Below are 22,533 nucleotides of genomic sequence, written 5' to 3' on the forward strand. Positions count from 1 at the left end.
TTAATGATAAATTTGATATAAAACCGAAATTCATCAGCGGAAAAAAATACGTAAGGATCATTTATTTTGATTTCAGAAAATTTACAAAAAAAAGGTTTTAAGAACTAAACCAAAAACACAACATTCAATAATGTGACTCTACTCAATTGAAAGAGATTTTTGAGGAGATTCATAATCCAGAAAGTATTTTATGGTTTGGAAGACCGCTCGCGAAATTTTATGCATATCTTTAAAACTAGAGCTGGTAAGGAAAATAAATAAGGATCAGCTATTTTTATTTAAGAAAAACCACCATTTTGTTGACCTGTGTTATTGTAGAAAGCATGTTTCTAAACTGCTTACGTTCTGACCATCGTTATTTGTGAAGACATATGAACCAATGATTCCACTGATTCTATAAAAACCACCCTTTAATTGTTACTGAATATAAATTCAGCACATACTTGTGACGTGGCACTAAGTAGCATTACCTAGTAATCTTAAAAACCATCCAATAAATAACAAATTTATTTTTGTTTTACTATATTTTATTTATGTAATTTATTTTCTTTGATATAATTTTCTCTTTATTTATCATATTATTTTTTTTTTATTAAATTTAGATTTTTATTTTATTTAATATAATTTCATACAAGCAAAACATTTAATTTTAGTCTCTCTTATATTTTTAATTTAGTTTTTTTTTTATTTGGTTGATTTAAATATTTATTAAAACTAGTTTAAATTTTGGAGATAAAAATAATTTTATAATACTAATACATACACACATTGATATTCTAAAATAATTTAATTTTTATAATTATATTAATATAACATGTTTAAATTAAACAATTTAAGTTTTAAATACTTTTTGATGGAAGAGAATAGCATAGCATTGAGTTATTTACAGTTTAAGGTAAAGCTTACATAATATCTCGGCGAAATATATAAATTATATATTATTCCGAGATAACCATTCCAAAAACCTCCAACATAGTTGTTTAGTCTGCTGTCTGTCGATTTAAATCTTAAACTGTGAATACCTCAATTGCTACCCGAATATGGTTTTATTTAATTCGTTTTAAATAAATTTAATTGTAAAGTAAATTTATACTTTTTTCCGAACTAAAATTTAATTGTTTTTATCTCTTTAATTGCTTATTTAAATAAAAGTTTTGAAACAGAACAGCATTTATTTTTATTACTAATAGTATACTTAAGAAAACATTTATAAAATATATTTTGTTTGTTGTTGTTTTTTTAAATATATTGAAATATTTACTTTTTACTTATTTCATAAACTACCATAAAATATTGCATTTTTTTTCCTCCTATACATCATTGTACATAGAGTTTGCTATCCATTACAGACGATGTATAATTTTCGTATTTTTCTTTGTTATTGATATTTGAAATTTAAACTAATTTTCGTTACTTTTCTAAAACATCAAACATTTATAAAACTACTTCATTTTGTTTATTTCTATATTCCTAGCATTCACATTTTAATTTGGCTGCTACTTTGGTGTTACATTTCCATTAATTTTTCACATTATATTTAGATTTTCTTTTTAAATTAAATAAAATTTCTGTTGCAATTTCGTTTCTATCATATTTAAAGTAATTGAAAATAAAAATTTAAATTTTAAATTATAAAAATATTAAACTAGAAATCCAACACACTTTGTTATCGTTACTTTATATTGAAAATTAAAATTCTTTAAACTTATTTTTTTAGTTAGTTAGTGTGTACATTTAAATTTCATTATTTGTAGTATTAAATTGTGTTAATTTTATGTTGAAATTTTAATTCTTGGTAATTAATTTATTATAATTGTTTTGTGTTTTTTGTTTTTTAATTAAATATTTGTATTTATATATATTTGAAACATTGAAACCCGTATTAGTATTTCTATTTTACTGTTTTGGAACAAATACTTTTTTCATTCATTGTGTATTTAATTGTGTTTTTGTTAGTTTGTATCATCAATTTGTCTGTATTTATTTAGGTATTGTAATTCGTGGTATTTAAAAATAAATATTTGTATTCACAATATAAATAGGATTTTTCATAAAAAGAAAAATATATTTTATTTGGCATTTATGTATTTGTCTTTCTTTATTTAGTGTAATAGATTTGTTTTTAATTGAAAAAATGATAATAGACAATTTTTTTTAAAAGATTATTGTTATTTATTATATTTATAGACATTTTCTAATAAAAGGTACAAAGTTTACTAATGTAGAATAAAACAGACGGCATTAGAAGGGATCCAAAAATTAAAATAAATATTTATGTATCTTTTAAAAAAATTATACGAATGTAAATTATTCTAAAGTAAAATATTTCATAGAATTAGGGCCTGGAAAACAATTTTCCATTTTTGGTATGAAAATTACTCAGTTTTCAAACAGTTTTTGAGTGTTTTTCATACAGAATTTGAAAATTGTTTTTCAGTCGTGTTGCAGAATCACACGTAAACTGCCTTGTTGGAATATGGGCTGTAGTACAGGATGTCTAATCCATATTTTAGAAAGTAACGAAAAGTACCTGCCCAATAAATAGTACCTTCTCTAATTCTTATTACACTTGCAAAAAACGACCACTGATTTATATGAATAAAGAATAAAATAATAAGAAACAAGTAAGAGAGCTATATTCGGCTGTGTGGAATCTTATATGTATACCCTTTTTTTTTTCCAAATTTTTTAATTTTTTTTAAAAAAGTTTTTTCCAATTTTTATACCCTTCACCTTCGTGAGAAGGGTATATATAAGTTTGTCATTCCGTTTGTAATTTCTACATTTTTCATTTCCGACCCTATAAAGTATATACAATATTCTGGATCCTTATAGATAGCGGAGTCGATTAAGCCATGTCCGTCTGTCTGTCTGTCCGTCTGTCTGTTGAAATCAATTTTCTGAAGACCCCAGATATCTTCGGGATCCAAATCTTCAACAATTCTGTCAGACATGCTTTCGAGAAGTTTGCTATTTAAAATCAGCAAAATCGGTCCATAAATATCGGAGATATGAGCAAAAAACCGGGACAACCTCGATTTTTTACCTATTTTTGATCTATATCTGGATTACTAAGTCATTAATATAGACAATATGGATATCTAATGATAGATATTTCAATGTCCATTGAAACGATGTAGATAAGGCTATAGTAAGTTGGACCTACAATGGGTCAAATATTTTTTGACCCGAATTTTTTTTTTCATCAAAAAATTTTTTTTGTCAAAAATTTTTTAAAAAAATTTAAAAAAAACTTTTTAAAAAAATTTGAAAAAAACTTTTTTTAAAAAAAATTAAAAACAATTTGGAAAAAAAAATTTTTTGAAAAACAATTTAAAAAAAAAATTAAAGTTTTTAACCTAAAAATATTTAAAAAAAATGTATTTTAAAGTATAATTTGGTGAAGGGTATATAAGATTCGGCACAGCCGAATATAGTCTCTTACTTGATTTTTTTAAATTTTTTTTAAAAAAGTTTTTTCCAATTTTTTGTTTTTAATTTTTTGGAATAGAAATTTACGACAATAAAAAATTTTTTTTATAAAAAAAATTCGGGTTAAAAAATATTTTTCCCGATTTTGACCCATTGTAGGTCCAACTTATTATAGCCTTATATACATCGTTGCAATGGACTTTGAAATATCTATCATTAGATATCCATACCCAAAGTCCCAAAAATTCAAGTACTTGAACATTTTGTTGGAGTTTGCTTTAAAATTGAAAAATATTTGAAAAAATTAAATATTTTTCAAACAAAAAATATATGGCTGGAAGTTACATTTCCTTTTTGCTGGAGAATGCTATTGAAATAAAGTGTAATACAACTGTAATTCAATTGATTAACTGTAATTCAAGGCTTGAATTACACTTGCATTCAACTTGAATTCCAGTAAAATTGTTTATTGGGTATTGTCTATATTAATGATCCAGATATAGATAAAAAATATGTTTTTTTCCGGTTTTTTCCTTATACATATCTCAGCCATTTGTGGACCGAGCCGGAAGAATTCCCGATATATTGATATATGAATCATGTATGTAAGTTATTTGGGGGCTACGGAAAGTTGATTTCAACATACAGACGGACATGGCTATATCGACATCGCAAATGTAAAATGTAGAAATTACAAACGGAATGACACTCATGGGGTCAGGGTATAAAAATATTAGTTGAAGAACAACTCGCGCTTCAATGTCATTATCTCTTACTGACGGCCATATTGATTTTTTACTAATATATTCTCATTACATAGGTGTTTGTAATGAGAATAATACTCGAAAAGAGTGCGAGAATGGCCATCAATGATAGCGTCGCTAACCTCACCGATATCATCTTCAAAAAGTATTGGGAAATAAACTTAAAAGTCCAAATAAGCGATTAAAAAAATTAAATTTTTTAAATGTCCACGTACAGAATGTAAAATCTTGTTTACACCCGTTGTGATCAACACTGTCAACCTGTGGTTAAAATTTTCAGAAAACATGAAGACATGATACACATTTATTAAAATTGTTGCGATCGGTACTACATTGTTGTTTTAGCTTAATGCTGTCTTCTCTTTAGGTATTTATTGAAAATTTATTAATAAAAATAACAAAATGTTTGAAATAAATTTGTTTTATAAACATATTAATACATACTACATAGATACCTGTACTTGAACTTGGTGTGTATCTAAATTTATATCCTTTATCATTTACGAACTAGTTCACAGTTAAAATATGTTTGTTATCAATAGAATGATTCCGTCGTATTTATTGAAATTTTTGGGAAGTGGAAACTCAAAATATAGTTGCCTCCAGTAAATTCCCAGTAAGCACCAAAGCCCCAAAAATTCAAGCACTTGAACTTTTGGTTGGAATTTGACTTGAATGCAAATGTAATTATACTTTAGACATGCAAAATATTTGAAAATTTATTTATTTTTCAAACAAAAAACATATGGCTTGAATTTATGTTTCCTTTTTACTGGAGAATGCTATTGAAATAAAGTGTAATACAACTGTAATTCAATTGCTTGACTATAATTCAAGGCTTGAATTACACTTGCTTTCAACTTGAATTCCAGTAAAAATGCTTATTGGGATTTTTATTATCATAACTGAAAAATTCGATTGTGATGAAAACTAAATTGAGGAAAGAAATTGGATGTCACAACATCTATTTTAACTGGACCATCCTAAGCATAGATGAATATGTAAGTATGTATCTATGTATACTATGGCGGGTCGATTTAAAAATCGCCCAAGTGACAAGGAAAATCGTACTCTAGGGATCAAAATAAGAAACTTTGCCCAAGGAAGCAAAGTTACCTCTAAAATGAATTCTGATGTTCTGTAATTTGACCCTAATTTCAAATTTTGAAAAATCCCACTTTGACCCATTTAAAGTGCCCCAATCGAGTCTAAATGTATGAACGACCCCCACTAACTTTGGAGGGCCGACCCACCCATGCTAGTGGTACACTCCTTGGAACCTCTCTGGGGGGTCCCCATACAAAAATTTCCAAAAATCGTTTGAAATTTTTGGTACTTTACATGATGTATGTATTGTGTATAAATTTTGTTTCTAGAGCGTATGATAAATATAAATATGATGTAGGTAATAAATAATATCAATCATGCGTCTATGAGAATCAGTAAGCTTTATTTTTATAACCTTCACCTTCGTGAGAAGTTTGTCATTCCGTTTGCAATTTCCACAATATAATTTTCCAACCCTATAAAGTATATATTCTGGATCCTTATAGATAGCGGAGTCGATTAAGTCATGCCCGCCTGTCTGTTGAAATCAACTTTCCGAAGCCCCCATATAACTTACATACACGATTCATACATGAATATCTCCGGAATTCTTCCGGCTCGGTTGCTATTTAAAATCACCAGGATGACCTCGATTTTTGACATATATCTGGATTACTAAGTCATTAATATAGACAATATGGATATATAATGATAGATATTTCAAAGACCTTTGCAACGACCTACAATGGATCAAAACCGGAAAAAATATTTTTTAATCCGATTTTTTTTTTACCAAAAATTTTTTTTCCGCTAAATATTAAAAAAAAATTTGAAAATTTAAGAAATAATTCGAAAATTTTTTTTTTCCAAAAAATTAAAAAAAACAACTGGAAAAAAAATTTTGTTTACCTAAAAATATTTAAAGTTTTTATTTTGAAGTATAATTTGGAGAAGGGTATATAAGATTCGGCACAGCCGAATATAGCTCTCTTACTTGTTAAGATTTAGTTTAATCTTTGAACCAACATAACTTTTGCTCGCAATGAGCGAATGATTAACACGACTAGTTTTAGAGTGCTTAAGTAGCGGAGTATTCAACAAGCACAAAATGGCGTTCGTGTCATAATAAACAAATTTGGAAAAATATGCTTAGTCAAATTCTCCAAATTTTTCAAAGTTTGACCTTTGGGTCAAAATAAGGAACATCAGAATTCATTTTAGAGGTATGGTTGCATGGGCATTATTTTGAACCCTAAAATACTTGGGAGATTTTTTGCGTCCATATAAATCGAACCGCTCTAATGTATACTGATATATTTGGGGTATTCACACGGTGTGCTATCAAGTCGTATTATCATAAAGTACTAACGTTTTACAATTGTTTTAACAAATTTTTGTTGTTGTGCTACAAAGAAAAAAGTCTTAAAATAATAAGACCTTTTATGCTGTTGGTCAATTCACAAGGTCTCTTATCAGTCATATTGTCATAATGTCCTAATATATCACGACTCGGCAGCTCGGCTTAACCGCATTCGGTGCAGGTCTCTGCTGGTTGGTTACGATAACACAATAAACATAGCATACAGAGTAGTATTATTTTAGGACATTTATTGTTTTTGAATCTAACAATAAACGATAACAACCATTGTGAAATATTAGGACATTATGACAATATGACATGGTAAGAGACCATGTGTTTATTGTTTTGTCATAACTAAACAGTGTAAATATAAGTCAAAAGGTAAAAGCTCTTCATCGAGCCTTTTTAACGACGTATATAACGTCATAGTAAGTTGGACCTAAAATGGGTCAAAATCGGGAAAATTATTTTTTAACTCGAATTTTTTTTACCAAAAAAAATTTTTTTTCACTTAAAAAGAAAATATTACAAATTTTGGAATAAAATTTTGTTCACTAAAAAATTTAAAAAAAAATAAATTTTATTAATTTTGAAATGAAAATGAAAATTTTTTTTTAAATTTTGTTTAACTAAAAATATATAAGATTTGTATTTTAAAGTATAAGTTGGTGAAGGGTATAAAAGACTCGACACAGCCGAATAGCTCTCTTAATTGTTTCACTTGTGTTTGGCATTTTTATTAAAAATATTTAAAATAGTTTTTGCTTTTTTCAGCTGACTCAAATTTGAAATAGCACAAGGGTTGCTCAAAGCAGTCATATTATTTTGTGTTAATATTTTATGACATAAGACTTTATGACTACCGTGTGAATAGCCTAATTGTATGTATATAATTCCTTGTATCTATGTATATTTATTTAGGTTTCACATTGTTTTTCGTTTCTGTAGTTTAGTTTTGTGTGTATGAATATGTGTGTTTGTGTGTGCGGTTATTTAAGTTTTGACATTTTTAGGAAATTGTACAGGAATTACGTTTACTACCCAAACTACGCTCTTGTATCCTCTGCAAATGTTGCAATTGTGCTGCAGTTGGTGCATGTGCCATGGAGCCAGCATACGCGGACGATGAGGATGACGAGGCAGATGAATGCGGTTGTTGATGGTGCTGCTGATGATGATGATGTGTTGGTGTGCCCGGACCATTATTACCCACTTGTTGTGGTAACGATTGACGACGGCGACGTAATGCTGGACTTAAATTATAAGTGATTTTAGCCTGGGATAATAATTCTTTAAACACCTGGAAATATTTCAAACAAAAATATGTTACATTATTATAAAATAAAATAATGTTGTGGCATTTTAATGCTGGGCTTGGTGAGTGAGTGAGTGGGTGGGTGGGTGTTAGATTTACAAACCTGTGTTATGTTTTCATTGCGGCGGGCTGATGCCTCAGCGAAACCATTTTCCCAGTCTACTGTAACAACTGATTCAGTGGTGGCATATTCAACCTGGAAAAAAGTATTAAATTATGATTTTATTAAAAGTTTAATTAGTTTAGAGTTTAGTTAAAATAATTAAAATAAAAAAAAATAATTTTAAATAACAGTTTTTTGTTTGATGCTCAACAACAATTTGTTAAAACTATCATAATATATTACGACATTATGACAATATGACTTAATAGCAGATTGTTTGAATCCCCCCAATTACAATTCTCAACTATATTTTGAAAAATCCCAAAGATAGGATTATTGCCCATTGGGACCACATTCGATCCGGGGCTGATAAAAGGCTTATATGACATATTTAAAATATACTGGGTTATATGAAACTCACAGAAAAAAATTACAAAATTGGTTGTTGGTGCCTTTTCAATTAAAATTTTAATTGTATTTACGAATTTGGTGATTAATAGGGGGCGGATTTTCATGCATTTATTATTGGAAAATATGCGCCTAAAATATGCTTCAAAAAAATCAAAATATGACCTAAAAATTTAAAAAATATGCGCTTATATATTTATGCAGAAACATAAAATAATTAAGTATGGATTTCGAAATGTCTTAAAAATACACAACACTGTTGCCAGCAGTTAGAACTCTTTAAATTATACCAGGTATTAAACAATTAAAGTTCTAAAACTATTTTTAACATAACTTTTCTTCTAAAAAACGATGGATATTTATATTAATTGTAATATCTTGGTATAAATACTTGTTTAAACTTTAAAGCCAAGAGCTTCTATATTGTGACTTTCCCTTTAGAATCATCAATATTTTGATCGTGCTGTAAAGTAGCATCCAACCTTAATATTTATCTCGTCAATTGGTTAATTTATACATCCGATGTAATCTAGCATAAAGACAATTGTCACTTAAGTGTCTATATGTAATCTATAGTGTAGGGACTTTAAACGTTAATTGTGTAGTGTATTTGTCTCTAAGTTATCCAAAATCACTAGTTTACGACAGTCTCGTAGAACTGCTTGGAAATTACTGTCAGGAGCGGTTACTGTGTAGGTGAAGTTACAAAATCTTTCGATAACGAAATCTCTTATAAATCGAATGTGCAATGAAAACAAATATGAATGTTTTCGACACATTTAATGAATTTTTGATACTTAAAAAAAACTAAACTTTTTTGAATAAAAATGTTTTGAAATGATAATTTTCAATTACTGATAGAGAAAGAAAAACTTAATGCCAGTTTCTCGATGTCGAAAGAAGTTAGTCGATAAAATTTACTGCTATTTCTATAACAAATTCGACAAAAAAAAATTTTATCGAAACAATGTATTGCCCATTAACGACAAAAAATTATATTTTTATTAAAAATTGGCATAATATGCATATAAATATGCATTTTGAAGTAAAATATAACAAAATATGCATTATCAATAAAATATGCAAAAATATGCACTAACAAATCGATGCCATTTTGCAGCAAAATGTGCGATTCGGATAGATAATTAGACTACATTGTATTTGGACGTTCGAGAAAAAACATGCATTTGCATATAAATCCGCCCCCTAGTGATTAATATGACAACTGATTTGTCGTAATTATTTTCTTTGGGATTCTCTGCTCTGGAAAAATAGTCTAATGAAGAAATTTCGACATAAAATGGTTTCATTTTGGAAGATCCTGTGAAAGACAATTCATTCCATATAACAAAACTAATTCTTAAGCTTCATTCATTCATTGCTGAATTAATCTATATATATAAAAGTGAATGTGTGTCTGTATGTATGTATGTTTATTATTATTAGTTTGGGATCTATAGACGGCTAAACGGCTGAACCGATGTGCTTGAAATTTTTACAGTATATTTATGTATGTCTGGAAGGAGCTATAGGCTACTTTTTGTTTTGAAATTTTAAGTGGGCGTGGTACCTCCCATACAAAGTTAATTTTAAAAATCAAATATTTAGGAAACTATAATAGCTATAGTCCTCAAATTTTGCATGAGCAATTCCACTGTTTGTTTAAATATTTGCGGCAAAAATGGGAGTAGTAGCCACAGAGGGCGTGGCACCTCCCATATGATGATTATTTAAAAAATCTAATATATGGGATACAATAAGAGATAGAATCCATACATTTTGTACGGATATTCTACCATCAATTTTAATATTTAGGACAAGAATGGGCGGACTGAAATAGTGGGCGTGGCACTTCCCAAACAATCTAAATACTAAAATTCATATCTATCTGTATAATTGTAGTATGTAAAGCGTTCAAATTTTGTATGAACTACTTATTTAGGCCAAAAATGGGCAAAATAGCAATAGTGGGCGTGGCACCTCCCATAGATGTGATGAAAAATTATATATAGGGACAGCTATAGCAGCTATCAATATTAATATTTAGTACAGAAATGCGCGGACTACCAAAAATATTAAGTAAATGTTAAAATTTGTATGTATACATTTGAAACCCTTATATATATATAAAAGTCAATGTGTGTTTGTTTGTTTGTATGATTCTTTGCGTATTTGTAATGGCACTCGACTTACAGTAAGGCAATTAATGAACAATCTAATCGGAGCGACCTTTATAACTGGGAATTATAACTTCGGAAATGCCATTTGATTTTATTCGATTGCAGTTTCCTATTTGCTTAGTATTTGCAATGACAATTGATAAAGCTCAACGTCAGTGTTTGCAAGTTTGCGGACTAAATCTAGAAAATCCATGTTTTTCACATGAACAGAAACTAATTTTAGATAGACTAAATATATTGTAAATCTTTACGGTACGGGTAGCGAAGCACACCGGTTTTAGCTAGTTAATAATAAAATTCATTCCAACTTTGAATGATTAAATTTTTCTTAATTCAAATCTAATAAAAATTGGATGAAAATATTTTGCATCATTTAGTCTTACAAAATGAATTGAAAAAATTTACTTAAGCCTTTTTGTAAAAGATTGGAATTGAAGAAAAATTTAATCATTTCATACATTTTATTAAGTTAGTTTGTTATGGATTTGAATTAAAGAAAACTTAAATGATTCAGTAAGGAATTAATACTGTGTAATATGAATTCTCAATGAAGTGAATTCAAAACATTTGAAATACTAAGAAATTAAGCCTATGAATTAATTCGTAATGAGTTCTTTAATAGAAGGGTTTAGAAATAAAATTCAGTTTGATTTTGAAAATGGAAATAAGAATTAATTCATTTGAATCTTTGTTCTATATTATCATATGATTTACTGCATTTTAAGCTAAATAAGTTTAAAACTTTAATAGTCTTTATTTCCCCTTTTGTATACATAAAATTTCTATTACGATTTCTGATTTGGTACTGACATGTAAATATGTAGATGTGTAATTTTTATTTCTCTTGACATGTTTAACTAATAACCTTAAATCTACAAAAAGGCAGTCATCTATCTAAACCAAATATGTTTGACATGAATCCTTCAGCTTTTTACCAACTGCGTAATATTTATAACATGACTTCGATATTTTGACAAATGAGTTAGGTTACATGCCAACGACCTTTGTCTGTTGTTATTTTGTTTGCCAAGATTTTTGTTGTACGAATTCCAAGGCTTTTAAAAATTTGAATTCAAAGTAAAGAATTTACATACTAAATCACAAGTGAAGACAATATTAGGGAAATTATGTGTAATTTTTATGTTTTAAAACTTGCGTTGTTTTTTCAGTTTAATATGCTTTTATTTAATATTTAAATTTATCAAAGGTTTCTTTAAGCAGTTTTAAATTTGTATTTATTTTAAAGAAACATACATAAAAATACTAGGGAGGCCCTTATATTTTTTGGGTGTGATTTTCGGAAGTGGGCCTTATATGGGAGCTATCAGAAGGTTGGACTCCGTGGCATAACGGTATCAATCTTGACTTTAGATCAGATGGCTGCGTGTTCAAATCTCATGGGAGTAATTGGACAAATAGTTTTTGTGAAAGGCATTTTTAATTAAAGCGATTTTAAATCAAAATATTTCCTCTATTGGCTTGGCTTAAAAATGCAATATTTTTTAAAAATTCTTTCCAATATTTTAATACAAATTTGTAAACCAATTTTCGGCGTTAATGATCCTTTAATCTTACAATGATCGTATATGTCTATTTCTAACAGACTCCGTGGCGCAACGGTAGCGCGTCTGACTCCAGATCAGAAGGTTGCGTGTTCAAATCACGTCGGGGTCACAAAATAAAATTATTTCTACAATAATACTTTTTATCAAAATAAATCTTTAAGAGAAGTATTCCTAATAGTAGGGAAATAAAAAAGTTCCTTAAATGCTAATTAAAAAAAAGTAAAAATTTATTTTTAAAGAAATTTCAATGAAATTAAGTAATTAAAAATAATTAAGAAACCGATAAATTATATTTGTAATTTACTTTCACTTTGATCATATTTTCGTATTAATAAATCAATTATCAATTATAGAGTTTAACATTTCAATTTATGAAAGACTCCGTGGCGCAACGGTAGCGCATCTGACTCCAGATCAGAAGGTTGCGTGTTCAAATCACGTCGGGGTCAAGAAATTATTTTATATATTTATAAAAGAAAATTGTATAAATTTAATACATAATTTGAATATAAAATCAAAAAATCTTATATTATTTAATATTTTTTATTATGGAAATAATTTGGATTAAGTTTTGTGGGTATTTATCTAAATTTTAAGGATTATTCATTCTCAATTATTCGATTAACTTTTTTATTCGTTGTAAAAATCACATTTTATAAGAAAATGTTCTTACTCAAAACTTTACAAAAGGTTGTAATAAAGCAGTCTAGTTTTACCGATTATTCGTTTATAATTATTCGAATAATATTTTATTCGCTACAAAAATCTGTTATTATTTGATTTTGTTCATAATTATACTAATTTGGAAAAGGTTTTGCGGTCGTGAAGTGAAATAGTTAACGATTATTTGTTCTCAATTATTCGATTAACTTTTTTATTCGTTGCAAAAATCACATTTTATCCCAAAATGTTCTTACTCAACACTTTACAAAAGATTTTTTGTAATAAAGCAGTCCAGTTTTACCGATTATTCGTTTATAATTATTCGAATAATATTTTATTCGCTACAAAAATCTGTTATTATTTGATTTTGTTCATTATTAACTAATTTGGAAAAGGTTTTGTTGTCATGAAGTGAAATATTTAACGATTATTTGTTCTCAATTATTCGATTAATTTTTTTAATCGTTGTAAAAATCAATTTGGTAAACCAAAATTTGTTTATTTAACACTTTAAACATATTTTCAGTTATTAGGCAGTTGTTTTGTCAGCGATTATTCGTTATAATTATTCGAATTTATTCTCATGTTTGTTTTAATTCTCTTTAGACAACTTTTTATACTTTTTCATAGTGTTAAATCTAAATTTAGCTTAAAAAGTAACAAAAACTTAAAATGTTTGGGAAATTAAATTAAAATTGAGAATCAATTACACTGTGCAACAAAATGAAGATTTTTTAAAAAACACATGGTCATTATATTATAGGTTTGTCTCTACTACCAAGAGGGTAGTGGCGGTTTTGGTGGCCAATTTTTTTTAATGGGCCTCCAAAGATTCTGAAAATCAGTAGTAAAACCCTATACTCAGTTTGGCGATTTTGGTGACCAATTTTTTTTAATGGAACTCCAAGATTCTGAAATTCAGTGGGCTTTCAAAAAAGGTGTCATCAGATTTTGGCCAACAGCTAATTCAGACTTGGTGATACAGCTTAACTATATATAGCAATAATATAACCAAACAAATTTTGGTGATTTTTTTTTGCCAAAAAAATAGCTTTTCGTCTCCTTTTTTTGAAAACTATATTGGAAAACTATTTTTTTTTACTTTTTTTTAGAATATCTTAAAGGGAATCCTAATTATTCACTAAATTTTTCAGCAAAGTTGTAGCTAGGGTAAAGCTGAACAACTCTTGTGAACATATCAATGCAATCTGATCGTGTCTAGGGACTCTAAATAGCTCACAAAGATCTATTTGTATCTTAACAATTTTCGTTTTTTAATATTTTTTGACTCGAAAAAAATTTTTTTTTAAGAAGAATATGATTGACACTTCTTTATTGTGCTATAATACTGAATAATCGGCAAATAATTATCATTAAGATTCCGGTCCATCACTTTACCCAGTCTTTATGATGCAAAACGTTACAATTTTTGAAAGGGGTTAAGTTTTGTGGAGCTTCTGACAAGTAAATATAAGCTTTTTATGTAAGTATTTGTTATTAATGAAAACCTTAGGAATTCAAGATTGATATTTTATTAAAATTAAATAATTTTATAAATTTTTGAGACGTCATTTACTTTAAAGACCAAACAAAAATATAATATGGAAATTTTCCATCAAGAAAAATATAAAATTTTAATTAATGTAAAATTTTAACAAAATTTGGAACTAGTATAGATCTAAATGTCCTTAAGTCAGTGGCATTGCAATTGTTGCCATTCTTGGATTTTAAATACCGAAATTTCTAAAACGAGGAAAATGTGTTCCGAAAACCAAGTTTTTTTTTTAGAAAAGTGCCTTTGACGTAATTTACCTTGTGATAGTAAAAATGCTTAGTAAGTATTAACACAATATATAGGGCTATACAAATGTGGAGCTTTCTCCACGATCGGTGCTTTCCGTATTTATTATTTTTTTTTTCAAACCTAAAATTTTGTTTCAAAATTGTCTAAGTTTGGTTAGGGCTGGGAGGGACAATGTCCGCTTATGTGAGCCAGTTTGTACTTTATTTTACTTCCGCAGAAAATTTGTTTCTATAAAAGAACAAATATAGGGACTTTTTTGGGGAAAAACTTAAAAAATAAACGCATCCAAAGTTGAAACACGTAAAAAGATGTTTCATCTATGGATGTGTGTAACTTTTTATAGGGGCGAGATAACTGTTAGCAAGTTTTTTTTATTTTATTTAAAATTGTATGGCCAATATATATCTGATATAAAAAATTCAATCCTCTGTAGGCTCGCCAGATCTTAAAAACCAAAAAAAGATCAAGCTAAATTAAACCTACCTAAATATCTCTTCAACTTATAAATGGATTTTTGACCCCCATTAGCCCTAGAAGATGAAAAACTGTAGATCTACTCAAAAACATCTCAGCTCCAATCAAAATCGTAACAATATCTCCAATAGTTCTTGATATACAGAGTTATTTCCAAAAAAAAACGTTTCTAAACCACTGTGCCTCGTAATACAAATTGAATGAAAATATTGTTACAAATTTGCATTAGCGATTTGAATTTAACGGTCTGTAGCAACTGCCAGCTACATTCATCGTGTTTATAAAAATTTCCATCAGTAGAAGCTTCTACTTATCAACAATGTTGATAGCATGCGGTTGATTAGCATTGTCTATAACTGTTAAGCTGCTAATATTAACTTCGAAAGCTCTAGAATTCGAATCTAGTAGTTGTCCGTTAAGATCGTTGTAGAATGTTCACGAGAGATGGCGTGTGGAAGAGGTCGCTGTCGTTAGTTAGTTCATGATAGACGCTGTGTAAATAAACATCAAGTGAATTAAAGTGTGCTGTATTTTCCTGTGAATTCGTGTACATTATAAAGTGTGTCTGTATTTCTGCGAATTTATAAATGTGTATAAAAACACTGAGAGACTATTTAATTATGTTGTTGTACATTTGAATAAATAAAGAGTTGTTACAATTTTTAAACTACTAACAGGCTTTTTATTTGCAATCAAAGAAAATAAACCCCCGTTTTTAAAAGGTAAAAACGTAACAATATTCTTCTTCATTTAGATTTGTTTTTAATCATTTACAAAATCAATTGAAAAAAAATTAACTTTTTGTAATAGATTGGAATTGGAGCTTTTTTTGTAATGGATTTTAATTAAAGAAAACTTAAATTATTCAGTAAGAAATTAATTCTATAAATAAAGAATTTTCAAAGGAACGAATTCTCTACCTTTGAAGTACAAAGGAGATTATGCCTAGGAATTAATTCGTATGGAATGTTTAAGAATAAACATTTTTTTTTTGTTTGAAAATTGAAAATTAAGAATTAATTCTTTTAAGCCTTTGTGTGTATATTTCAACCATTACGTATATCATCAATATAAACTCTTTATTAGTAATCATTATAGCCGCCAACAAACATGCTAAGTAGTATTTATGATTATCTGGGGAAAAATTTACCTTAATAAAGTTCGGCGAAAAAAAAACGCGAAAAACAATTTATGAAAAATTTCCATTTTCTGTTGTATCCTCTGTGCAAATATTAACACCTCTTTTTCTTTGTTTGCCGTATAAAAATAAAGTAAGTGAAAATTGTTCACATGCCATCGTCATCATCGTCATTTTGTTATGTTTTCTTTACCTTTTTGTTTGTGAAAATGTGTTTTTTTTTTGATTGCCCCACTTTACTGGGCCTAAATGATTTGATAGGATGTAGAGAATTTAAAATGCTCTACTATTTCCGATTGAAAGTAACCGGTTTCTAAAGGACAAACGGATCTATTGGAAGAGAAAGTTAGGAAATTTCCCTTTCTGAAACGGATATTTGGTATCATTTCAATATGGCCATACAAAAATCAAGATTTTTTGGAAAAACTGCACTCAAACATTCCAAATACCCACAACTTAGTGTAGGGTGTTAAAAACAAACTTGGTTGAATAAAATTGAAAAACTCAACATGTAAAAACCGTTTTGTTTACCACACAAAGGCAAAACAAATGACTGGTTTTTACTCCTTTATTTACGTTTAAGTGAACAAACACAAACTCACGCACTCGTCATCTGAATAAAAAGTGAAAAGAAAAACGTTGAAAAACTTGGCGAAAACCCTTTTTTTATTATTTGTTTCACAAACCAAAAAAACAACTTGAAATGCAAAAATGATTCGCAACTAATTTATTCAGCCTCAACCGAACTGATGGCACTGAATGATAAGGGTTACATATATATATTTTTCTCGCTCTATATAAATTGTTTGTAGGTTCTTCTGTTTCCATTTTTTTATTGTGAATAATAAAATAATATTCGAGAAAATTGAAAAAAATGATATTGAAAAGGGGGAAAAAACTTTTTGTTTTCTTAACATTTAAACTGTGTGGCATTGAGAGGCTGTGATGAACAGTGGGGTCATATCAGTGGCATTTCAATTACTCATAATCGTTTTGTCTGGATCGACCTAAGGATTTTAATGGTTCTGATTGCCACATTAACCAAAGGGAAGCAGACTGGCATGTCATCAGATAATTTTCCTATTGCAACTTCAATGTTATGATGATACGCTCCAACGTACACGAAGCAGCTAGGAAGTTATACAACTGCCTCAGCTTTCTGCTAGCCGACTAGCAGTAGTCCAGCTACACTTCCAGCAGTTGCTGCGGTATTCACAGAAAAGTGAAATGACGAAGAACCAACTCGGATGAAACACAAGTTTGTAGAAACACAAGTTTGTTTATCAGAAAATAGAAATCGCCAATTAAATAAACCATCAAAAAAATATGGGGGGTATATAGATTTTGTCATTACGTCAGAGAACCACAAAAGAAATTTTCTATAAATACTTTTCATTGATTAATTTTGTATTCAAAATGGGCAATATCGGTCAATGATTACATCTAGCTCCCATACAAATGTCCTTCAGGAATAAGTATTCTGAAATTTTAATATAAAGTATGTTGAAAATCGGTTAACATTTGCCTCTAGTCCCCATACAAGGTCCCCTCAGATAATAACTTGAACATTTATAATTGTCATAAAATAATAATAAAAAAATAATATCGTGATGAAATCGGAACATAGATCTTTCTAACAACTTTTGTGAGGATCGGTCTATAATTGACCCCCATATAACGACAACTGCTGTAGTTGTGTCCAATTTAAATTAATTTATATTTTCGTAGGCGGCATTGAACAGATCTTGTACTGTACAGTGAAACGTTTTTTATTGGAAATGGTCTCTCAATGTCTCCAGTCTCACACTTTTTAAAAAAATCGACAAAAAACCATTTATGATTCAAATCAGCTGAAATTTAAAATATAAATAGTCCTTGAAAAGATATAAAAAAAGTTATCAATTTTAGTTGAAGAGATAATTAGGTTTATTAATTTTTTATTAAATTTAGCTAGACCATTGTTTGATTTTTTTTAGATATGGAGGGCCTTTTATAGACAAAATTTTCTTCGGGACTATATAAAATTTGTATATGATCTGAAAAGAAAACTTAATGCTAAAGTGTATAAAGTAAAATTTGGCTCACTTTTGCGGATATTGTCCCCCCCAACCCTATCCAAACTTGACCAATTTTGAAACAAAATTTAAAGCTTGAGTAAAAAAGCATCGATCCTCGAAAATGCTCCATATTTGTATAGCCCTATATGTGGTTTAAATACGTAAAAAGCGTTTTAACTATCAGGCTGTAAATCATGTTAAAGTGGGAAATTTTCTAAAAAAATCCCAGTTTATGGAACAAATTTTCCCCGTTTTAGGAATTTCGGTATTTGAAAATAACGAATGGCAACAATTGTAATGCCATTAACTAAGGACATTTAGATCTATTAACATTAGACCATTAACATTTTACATTAATTGAAATTTTATGTTTTTTTATGGAAAATCACCATATTATATTTTTTTAGTTTTTAAGGTAAATTTTTACCGAAAAAATATAAAATTAATTCATTTCTCTAAAATATTAATCTTCAAATCCCAAGGTTTTCGCCAATATCAAATACTTATATAAAAAGCTTGTATTTACTCTTCAGAAGCTCCACAAACCATGCCACCTTTCAAAAATTTTAAAGTTTTTTTCATATATTGCATCAAGCCGTTCTTGCGTGATCAAGATTGGGTAACTTTATGGTCAGTGATAATGATTTGCCCATGCCTCGCTATTTTCTTTAACAAAAAATTATTGTTTTCGCGTCAAAAAATAGTGAAAGTCTAACATTTTTAAGGTACAAAGTGATATTTGTGAGCTATTTAGAGTGCTTAGATATGTTCAGATTGCATTACACAGTGAAATTTTTTTGGAAATAAATCTGGCATTTCTAAACGGCTATAAAATTTTACGTGAGCGTAGCTAAGGTGTATTCAAGTTTAAGTTATTAAAATGGGCCCTATAAATGCACCAGGGGCGGGATAAAATTTTTAAACACGTGCCCTTTTTTGTTTCCAATCCGATTTGAAAGATTTTTATATTTTTGGAAAGCGCTCTAGGTCTTGAAAAACATGCTTGTGTGTTCTATTTATCTCTTTCAATTTGCGAGTCAAAATTTAAATTTTAAAATTTTTCCATATCTGGGTCCGTTTTTTTAAATTTAGATAGTACTTTTGGACCGACTGGACTCCAATTTGATTTGTTAGTTAGATAACTAAATCACCAATAATATACAAATGATTTCAGAGCAATATCAATTATAGATTCAAAAATAAACGATTTTTAATTTAAAAAATAGTAGATTTTTGCTGGTTTTCTGGGCTCAACTTTGGTTAGGTGACTTAACTCTTTTTTTTTCATTAAAAAAATTTTTCTTTAAGAACATATAACAAATTTATGTTTTTCTGTAAGGCTTCTTTTCGAAAAATATTTTGGTTTAAAAAACATGTCCTATTTTTTCGAATATGTCCCCCAAACAACATCGGAAATTGACCTATTTTTTTTATAAAAATTTAAATTTTGGGCCACATGTTCTAAAATCTCAAAGCTGGGTTTAGAAAACGGAAAGCAGCTTTGGAAATCCTTATGTATTCGCTATTTATCCCCAAAGTATTTTCCCAGTTTCGACGGAAAAGTGGACCCTATAGGAAAAATTTTCAAAAATACAATTTTTGGAATTTTCGCTCCAATTTTTAGGAATTGCGGGATTCCGTTTGACCTTTTGACAAGGGTTTTTACACTTTATCATTAGGGCCATTATTACAACTTGCCTATAAATTCGAAATAGTAAAATTTAACTTTAAGAATACATTTTTCTATTACTTAAAGTTAACTTTTACTATTTCGAACTTATAGACAAGTTATAATAATGGCCCTTAGAATGACAAATTTAAAAAACATTGGAGACTTCATTGAGTTTTGTTAATAAATAAAGATTTTATTACATATTTATTGAGTTTCTAAAACTAAAATTTGTATCAAAATTGCAAATATTAGGAGCAAAAACATTTTTCTTTTAAAATATTAATTATTTTATATGTGTAATTGTTAATCGACCTTTTCTTTAATTTTCATAGATAGTTATATAGTTTCCTATATACAGGCTTTCAAAGTCAGTGATTTGATGTAAATAAAAGATTATTTATATCATTTTCAATGATTCGTGCTTGATTTTCAGAAGTGGGCCTTATATGGGATCTATGACCAATTATGGACCGATCACCATGAAATTAGGTCGTGTGATTTATGTCTATATGAAAGTTATTTATGTTGAATTTTGTGTGTATACCAACATTTTTAAGAGATTTATGCACGTTAAAGTGATTTTTAGAAGCGGGTCTGTATGGCAGCTATGACTAATTAATTAAACAGATCGCATCAAAATTTCGTGACATGAATTTCGTATATATAAAACTTATTTGGAGCGAAATTTGTGTAGATACATGTATAAATTAAACCTTTATGACCGATAAAGTCCAATTTCGGGAGGACATTTGAATGGGAGCTAGGTGAAATAATGGAACGATTTCAGGCAGTTTCAATAGGCTTAGTCCTTGAAGCGAAAAAATTATATGTACCAAATTTGATCGAAATATCTTAAAACTTGCGACCTGTACTTTGCGCACAAGGTTTACATGGACAGCTAGACAGACGGACGGACGGACATCGCTTAATCGACTCAGAAAGTGATTCTAAGTCGATCGGTATACTTTAAGGTGGTTTCGATCGACTTAAAAATCGAGGTTGTCCTTTTTTTTCCTTATATCTCAGCAATTTGTGGGCGGATATATTGATGTATGAATCATTTATGTTAGTTATTTGAAGACTATGGAAAGTTGATTTCAGCATACAGACGGATAGACGGAAAGACGGACATGGCTATATCAACTCCGCTATCTAAAACGATGCATAATATAAATATTTTGTGGGCTCGCAAATGAAAAATGTAGAAATTACAAACGGACAAAAATATGTCTTGAATTTATGTTTTTTTATACCCTTCATCTTCGTGAGAAGGGTATTTATAAGTTTGTCATTCCGTTTGTAGTTTCCACAATATAATTTTCCGACCCTATAAAGTATATATATTCTGGATCCTTATAGATAGCGGAGTCAATTAAGTAATGTCCGTCTGCCTGTCTGTTGAAATCAATTTTCTGAAGACCCCAGTTATCTTCGGGATCCAAATCTTCAGACATGCTTTCGAGAAGTTTTCAATTTAAAATCAGCCAAATCGGTCCACAAATGGATGAGATGTGAGGAAAAAATCAAGACAACCTCAATTTTTGACCTATATCTGGATTACTAAGTCGTTAATATAGATAATATGGATATCTAATGTTAGATATTTCAAAGACCTTTGCAAAGACCTACAATGGGTCAAAATCGAATGATAGATATTTCAAAGACCTTTGCAAAGACCATAGTAAGTTGGACCTACAATGGGTCAAATTCGAAAAAAATATATTTTTTAACACGAATTTTTTTTTCACCAAAATTAAAAAAAAAAAATTTTAAAATTGAAAATAACAATTCGAAAAATTTTTTTTTTGCCCAATTTCTACCGGCTACCGCTTTGAAAACTTTATTTATACATTTCTATGTCATATTATGATATGACAGTGTCGTCAACTGTCATATCATAACGTTCAATGTCATAATGCCCATGAACGCTGTGACACCTTAAAAAAGTGTCATAGTACTTTAATCAGATTAGTTTATATATGAATTCACTGTCTTACATTCATGTAAAAAAATATTTACATTACAATGCAATCTATAGCTAGGGAAATACAATGTATGCTGGGGGTTCCCTGAAGTTTCAAGGTATAAAACGATTTGCCATAAAAGCTTTCTGCTGTTCCATTGTGCAGGTTAGAGGAAGTATGTCAAGTAGTTTAAATGGTCTTGCACTTACAGTGGCAGACATCTACACCCTTACATTTGGCAGCACACCCAATACAAACACAAACACATTAACAAATAAATCAATTTATATTCTAATATAATAAAATAAAATGGCTTTGTAATGAAAGATTTGAAATAAGTTCAAATATTATTATTTGGGTTGATATTGTTGTTAGTCGTGTTATTATTGATGTTGGTTTTCTTGTTAAAGTTGATGGCAGGAAAGAGGGAATGAAGAAAGCAACGAACTAGGGAACGTTCATATACATAGTTATGTACATAAGTCTGAAAACTAATAAAGGAATACGAAAATTTGCATTTTGATTACATTCTCAATATGTTGTTTTTCTTATTGGAGTTATTTCTTTTTGTTGTTGTTTGCTTCAGT

The 22,533-nt window shown here is 28.7% G+C and overlaps 1 protein-coding gene and 2 non-coding genes across 3 annotated transcripts in view; 2 read left to right on the forward strand and 1 right to left on the reverse strand.

Annotated features, from left to right (window-relative positions):
- Positions 1 to 7,552: 7,552 nt before the first annotated feature.
- Positions 7,553 to 22,533, reverse strand: part of LOC135957346 (ras-related protein Rap-2b) — a 52,175-nt gene continuing 37,194 nt past the window's right edge. The window contains exons 4-5 of the mRNA XM_065508075.1: positions 8,022 to 8,114; positions 7,553 to 7,903 (exon numbers count right to left, since the gene is read on the reverse strand). Of these exons, the coding sequence (XP_065364147.1) occupies positions 7,613 to 7,903; positions 8,022 to 8,114 (384 nt within the window). The 3' untranslated portion in view covers positions 7,553 to 7,612. The remainder of the gene's footprint in view (positions 7,904 to 8,021; positions 8,115 to 22,533) is intronic.
- Positions 12,212 to 12,283, forward strand: TRNAW-CCA (transfer RNA tryptophan (anticodon CCA)). The gene has a single exon. It is a non-coding gene; the product is annotated as a tRNA-Trp (tRNA).
- Positions 12,552 to 12,623, forward strand: TRNAW-CCA (transfer RNA tryptophan (anticodon CCA)). The gene has a single exon. It is a non-coding gene; the product is annotated as a tRNA-Trp (tRNA).

The sequence above is a fragment of the Calliphora vicina genome, chromosome 4, assembly GCF_958450345.1.
Source record: "Calliphora vicina chromosome 4, idCalVici1.1, whole genome shotgun sequence".
NCBI lineage: Eukaryota > Metazoa > Arthropoda > Insecta > Diptera > Calliphoridae > Calliphora > Calliphora vicina.